Genomic DNA, 6,523 nt, shown 5'->3' on the forward strand with positions numbered 1-6,523 from the left:
ATAATCTCAATGAGACTTAGTAGCAAAGATTAAAGAAGTAAAAAGATTATTTAGGATTTTGTTGCCTTGTGAAAAGAGTGAAGCAGGAGGATACATGGTTGGATTCGCAGGCTCGAAATACGCAATAAGATCTTTTTTTTATTTTTTTTGAGCAACACGCAATAAGATCTTATCCTGTAAAGGTCGCAGATGGAAGCAACACAATAACCCTTAAACCCTTGTTGGAAACAATCAACACTGAAATAGAGAACTGAGTCGTTATATGTATGGTAGTTAATGGAGTTTCAAAAGGGAGTACTGCAGAATCTGTTCTGGAAGAGCTTTGGATGCGATTCATGCAAAGGATCATCTTCTTCTGTGTGTCTGAACGGGACGGATTGTGCGGTTTCAATAGCAAAGTGCAAAGCTAGGGGAGGTGAAGCTAATTGCAACATCCGAATTCAGGTGGCGTTTTCAGGGACAGAAACCTTGAGTCACTGAACTCTTTGTACGAGGTTAAGAATATGAGGCAGTACTCGCTTACCGCCCTCTGTGCAAATGCTGTAAATTCTTTGAGCGGAAGACTTTTGTAAGAGAGAGAGACACATTGTAATGCAGCAGCTGCTATGTAACTGAGGTTCCTAAATAGGTCTTTTGAACTTTCATGTCTTAACAATGATGTAGCAAATAACTTACACCTCCCCAAGTTTGCAGACAAAAACAACATATCAATAAGATAAATGCAAAAGAAAGAAACACACAAAAGGTTTATATACAGAACCCTTCTGTCATTGTTGTATAGAAAACCCCCCAAATTGATGTTTTATACACAAGGAAGAATATTTAAAAGAACCCCAAAAAAGCACTAAAAAGAAAAAGAGAATCAAACTGTAACAAAGAGAAAGATGAGCAACTGGTTCAAGTCAATCATAGGCTACCTCCCTCATTATAAACATGGTGCTCTATTACTCTGACCGGCCGTTTGAGTTCTCCCTTATGTCTCTCAGAAGATCTTTCAGCTCGGGGAATACCGTTCGGAGTAGCAGCTCCAGTATTGCAAATGTTAGTTGCTTTATGCATACGTTTGACTGCGGTTAATGATTCACGAGTCAAGCCACAATGATGGATGATCCAGCCTAATTAAACCCTTTGCTCTGAAAAAGAAGACTAACCTGAGTGAAATAGAAGATGTCTCTTGCGCATCTCCTGTACTGATTGTGCCCTACCAAGCTCACCAAGGCTGTTGGCGCCCCATCTGATCATACATCAAGTATTGAGGCTACTTCCAATGAGACTAAAAACTAACTAGAGGAGTTAATTTGAGGAGAGCGTAAGATACTCACCGAAAAGGAATTTCTTGATTTCACTAGCCCTACGTGAAGCTTCAAATTGCTGCTCAAAGGAACTGGGTTTAACCTCCTTCATGCCACCAAGTTGGCCTGCGATTTGGAAAGCATTATCACTAGGGTCGGTCCTATCCGATGCCTCTTGACCGTCACCCACTCTGGTAAAGAACACGCCATTTGGCCAAAGAAGCTGCAGAGAAATTCAAATACGATTATTACAAGCATCACAAATTGGAGATATTACTCCATTAATACTATCATTTCCTCTGCTTTCTTACATCAACCAAAGTAAACTAAGCATCTTTGGATACTATCCTACTTGAGTTGTAATAGATTTCAACGAATGATCAAATATGATATCGGATCTCATAAGCAGGTGAAGATTCAGTTTACTTGTGAAAAAGATCAGGGAAAAACTTAAATCTTACATCTTGAGCCCAACGTATTCCATGAGCTACTGTGTCTTCATTCCGCAGCCAACACACTTCCCTCAGGAGCCAGTCATCCACAGCATCTTCCATAACTAGCTGTAATATTTGCTTTGATATCCAGAAAACTTGCCTCCTATAGTAATACCATTTTAAGATTATTCAAATAGAACAGCATGATCTACGAACAGATAACATCAGAAAGAATAACTACTTTGTCTCACCTTAACCAGCCCCTTCTATTTAACTGAAACACTTTATCGACTAGGTTCAAAATCGGCACACTGACATTGGGCGGATTCCACTGAAAATAAAAAGCAGAGGATAAGTATTCCGAAGATTCAAAATCAGAAGATACCAAAAGAACTAGCACTTTAAATCTCTTTGGTAATATTTTTCACTAAGCATAGTTAAATTCTAGGTGCAGTGATCAGATTGGGTCATTTGGCTTATGTATGTGTGTCATCAAGAAAAAATGTAGACTGTGCAAGAGAGACACTAAAGGACCATTTATGATGTACCTCAGGTACGCCAGTAGGACTATGAGCCACACTTGTGGATGGATCGGCATGCTGCGAATCGCTGAACCCTCTTACTTCAGATTTCGCTTTATAATCATTCTCCTTATCAAAGGGCACATTCTCAGGCTCTCCAAGACGTCTAACCACTCTTGGTGGGAAACACTTAGAGTCCAATTCATTATCTGAGTGCCACCCATTAGCTTCTGAAACAAGTCTACCTTCCCCTTGGGAATTCTCTCCAAGTTTGTCAATGTCTTCATTATCGGAAATGCTGCTGTGCATTGATTCGGTTGCAGTTTCCTTAGCGAGCTGAGTGTTTATGTCATGTACACTCCAGGAGAGATGGCGCGCAGGAACTTGATCATTTTCTTCAAGTGGAGATCCTACAACCTTGCGCATAAGGCCACCCGAGACCCCTTTAAACTGGCGTACAATATCGTCCATGGCATCATCAACATTAACTGCTCAATTCCAAAAAGAGTATATTGGCAAAGTAAAGCAACACAGGTAAACAATAACCACTTCTCTATTCATTCTGATCATTTTTTTTGAAGCTACATATTGACAAAATACCTGCAAGAGTTTTCATCACCGATGAAGACTTTCCAAATGAATAGTTCTACAAAACGAAAACGGCAATGGTCAGATCATCTATGCAAATGGGGTCTGAAAGCAATAAAAGGTATTGCACTTAGGTCCTCACTTTTGAGGACTCCCTTAGAAAATCCCAAACTTCATATTGTTCAGCAACATTAGCTATAGACAAGAGATCCTGCAGAAAAGAGAAAAATGGCCTAATAAGAAAATGATGATGGTAATTATGTTTTTTTTTTTAAATTGCTAAGGGGCTTAATAATACTTGTAGGTATTTGTCCAGCTGAATACAGCGGCGATGAACAAAAGCATCTTCGGTGCTTGATGAGAATATACGCTTGGGGGGCAACTGTAAATTGTAATTCGGGATTTCTTTGAGTTGGCGATGCAACCGCTCGAAATTACTGTATCTGAAGGGAAGAAAACAAGCAATGACAAAGTCAATATCAAAAGCTAGTGATATGAGTAACTAGTCCAATGATGTGCACAAGAAATGAGAAAATAACCTTCTCTTAACAAACCAAGTTTTGTTTTCCGTATCTGTCACCGCAATAGAATATACTGCAAATGATTTTGATGACAGCTTCTCAAAATAAGCTCCAAGAACCTGCAGCGACACAGACATAAGATACAATCTTCTGAGAGCTCTTCAACACAAAAGCAATAGTCATAAATTGCAAAAACACATACACAAAACGGAAAAGGTTGGTCAAGTGCATGTCTGTCGCACACAAACAAAAAAACAAGAGAGTAATACAGACCCAAGAGCTTACCCGACATTTCAGCTTTGAGCACTGCTGACTCTCTTTGTGAAGAACGATGTTTGGAGATTTACTATCACATGTATGATTCTCATTGTGCTTGATGTAAGCACTGGTGTAGAAATCTGTGATAAGAGGCCCCTCACCGACTCCTAATAGTGCCAGCCTCGTTTCAGGTTGTAAAAGATCCGACGTACTATTAGATCTCTTAAGTCTATTCTTATTCCCATCAGAAGGAGGTTCATTTCTAACACCAACCTCATACATGTGGCGCCCACCTTCACATGAAGCTGTTCTACTAATATCCTCCTCGATTTGCGCTAGTGAGTGCTTATCAACGCTAACTCTAGGGGGCAAATGTACCACTGCTTTTTCTTCTGCACCAGTAGTAGTACTAACTGAAGAGCCCGTTTTCAGAGATTTTTTGTGCTCTTTCTTTTTGTAGTTTCTTCCTTTAGTCCACATGTTTTCGAGGTTTTCGGGAGTAAGAACCTCGGTTCTCCTTTGCGTTGCGACCTCTAGCATCCGAGCCCAATCACCAGAGTGCTGTTGAATGCGCAGTTCAGGATGTATTTCATCGTCTACGGATGGTGTTTCCTGCTCATTAACTTTTGCCAAATTCATACTTTTTGCTTGGCTATCGGAGGCTGACAATGAGGCAGAGTAAACACTCTGTTCTTCCCCAGAAAACTGCTCAAAGTTTCCCTCTTTAATAATATTGATAATGATCTCAAGCACTTCGTTGATACGCCTGGGGAAATATGGAAACTAAATTAGCATCTCTACTTTAGACAAACTGAAAGCAGCGTCTAAAGAATAGTTTCCATTGGATATATTTATCTGAAACTCTGAAAGCATAAGTTGTTCCTCGCTAGTTCGTATTATAAGACACCAATAACATTCTGGAAGACAGATAGGTAGAGAACTTACTCGGGGGCTGCTAAATTCAAAAGAGGTTGAACTACCAAGCAAGTAACAATCTCCCTAGCTATTGTTCGAACAAGAGGGCACTGAGCTTCTCGTGGTCTGAGAACCACAGATAATATGCCAGCGACTATTTTCTGAAGAACCTGTAAGAAAAAACAAAGAGAACGTTCAGGTAAAACTGAAAACGCCACTGCCTAGTTTTCATCAGAGCAATGCCGTCATACCTTGTACTCACTCTCAGGTGAAATGAGTGCAGGATAAAGTTCGCCAGAAGCCATAAGATGGTATTTCAATCTGTCATCTCTCTCTTCAGATGACAATGTCTTCATAACATCAGTACCTATAGCAGCGTGGTTTCTTCTAAAAATCTCCAAATGATCACCTATCAGATCAACTATATCCCTGCAAAATCAGGCATTTGATATTTCATCATCATCCAAATCAAAACTCGAGAACTTTGATGGCGAAACAGGAGTAAAAGACGGCACCTAGTTAGCAGGTCGACGATATTGATCTCTTTAACCCTTACAGAAATTTCACCAAGAGCATCCATGATAACTCCACGGATGAGTTCAGGGGCCTCTTTATCAGGCGTGATCAAAGAGTACCACAAATTAATAACGAAGTCATTAAGGATCTTGTCGATGAAATCATTGATGGCAGCTTCCACAACAGGGGAGTCGATTTTCTTCTTCCACCTAGGAGGTGGTGGGGTAGTGGAAAGACGAGGATCGTTCAAGGAGAGCTGCTTCTTGTCGGGATAAGACAACCTGCTCTGTCTTGGATCTGGCATAACTTTCCATCTGAACTCAATCTGATTAAGAAGAATCCGAAGAGCGCCAAGAATGAGGATTGCCATTGGCAAATTCATCCACATAGACTTGCTCGTGTCTGCATGAGAGAGCAAAAGAGAACATCAATAATGATTAAAACATGAACAAACATATCAAGTGAAGTGGGTTTCTGAGTTCCAAAATGATCTTAATTCCACACGCAATTTTGCAGCTTCAGGACATATGATACAAATACAGAATCTCTTGTCTGATAACCAAAAGTGTCTGAAACTAGAAAGGTGTGAGAAATAGACGTACGGGTCAAGAAGTAGGTGACGGAGAAGATGCACAAGGCCCACCATACGGTCCGTATTTTGGCTTCCTCGATCAGATCCTGTATAGTCTCCATCGCCTTCATCGCCGCCGCACAAATTCGATCGCAGGGAGGATTTCTTGAACCCTAGCTTCTTACTGTAGCCCGAAAAGGGAGAAGGTCGTCGAGATTTGGATCAATTACTGATGATCCAACATCGTGGATTCTTCCTTCTTCTTCCTTGGATTTTTTTTCTTCTTTTATTACTTTTTGGGCATTGTTCTTCTTTTTTTTTTTTTTTAATTAGACTGCGGAGACGAGACAATTTCTCCGGACACATCAACAAAGGTAATGCGGTGTCGTTTGCTCTCGGATGCAAGTGCTATTGTTTACAACACATATTTAATTAACTCTTTCCCAAACGTCTTTTCTCTTTTCTTTTCTTTTTCTTTTTCGAATTTAGAAAAAAAAAAATTGACTGAATCCCCTACATTATTTTTTTTAACACTGGATATATTATGTTATTACAAACTCGGAGAAATATTACAGACGATTCTACAGCCGACAATTCTACCTACCTTACGAAGATTCACGTCTGACTGCATCACCTGAGCTGCCCTATCAGATCCATCCTTGACGATACTCTTTGCGTCATGCTGCAAATCTCTTGTAAGCCGTTTCTCTATTAATTCGCATAATTCCACTTTCTCCGGGAATCGAAACCCAAACCTGCTGATGTAGAAGCATTAAACCCCTACATTATTTATGAAGTGATTTTAAAAAAAAAATTGCTTATGTGTCACTACCACATTCATTTTTAAGAAAAAATGACCTCGCTTGGTAGAAATGATGACTTGTCTTAATTTTTATTATGACATGGC

The 6,523-nt window shown here is 39.9% G+C and overlaps 1 protein-coding gene across 1 annotated transcript; it reads right to left on the bottom strand.

Moving 5' to 3' along the window:
• Window positions 1-608: 608 nt before the first annotated feature.
• Window positions 609-6,285, bottom strand: LOC103844333. The gene is made up of 15 exons (XM_009121134.3): window positions 5,648-6,285; window positions 5,045-5,447; window positions 4,781-4,958; window positions 4,560-4,699; window positions 3,642-4,380; window positions 3,375-3,475; window positions 3,134-3,278; window positions 2,978-3,046; window positions 2,848-2,893; window positions 2,275-2,735; window positions 1,978-2,057; window positions 1,754-1,889; window positions 1,323-1,515; window positions 1,152-1,234; window positions 609-1,067 (listed from the first exon to the last, which is right to left on the bottom strand). Exons 1-15 carry the CDS (start codon window positions 5,745-5,747, stop codon window positions 945-947), a joined length of 2,997 nt encoding a protein of 998 aa, XP_009119382.1. The 5' UTR covers window positions 5,748-6,285; the 3' UTR covers window positions 609-944.
• Window positions 6,286-6,523: the final 238 nt, after the last annotated feature.

This window comes from Brassica rapa, chromosome A07 (assembly GCF_000309985.2).
Source record: "Brassica rapa cultivar Chiifu-401-42 chromosome A07, CAAS_Brap_v3.01, whole genome shotgun sequence".
Classification (NCBI taxonomy): Eukaryota; Viridiplantae; Streptophyta; class Magnoliopsida; order Brassicales; family Brassicaceae; genus Brassica; species Brassica rapa.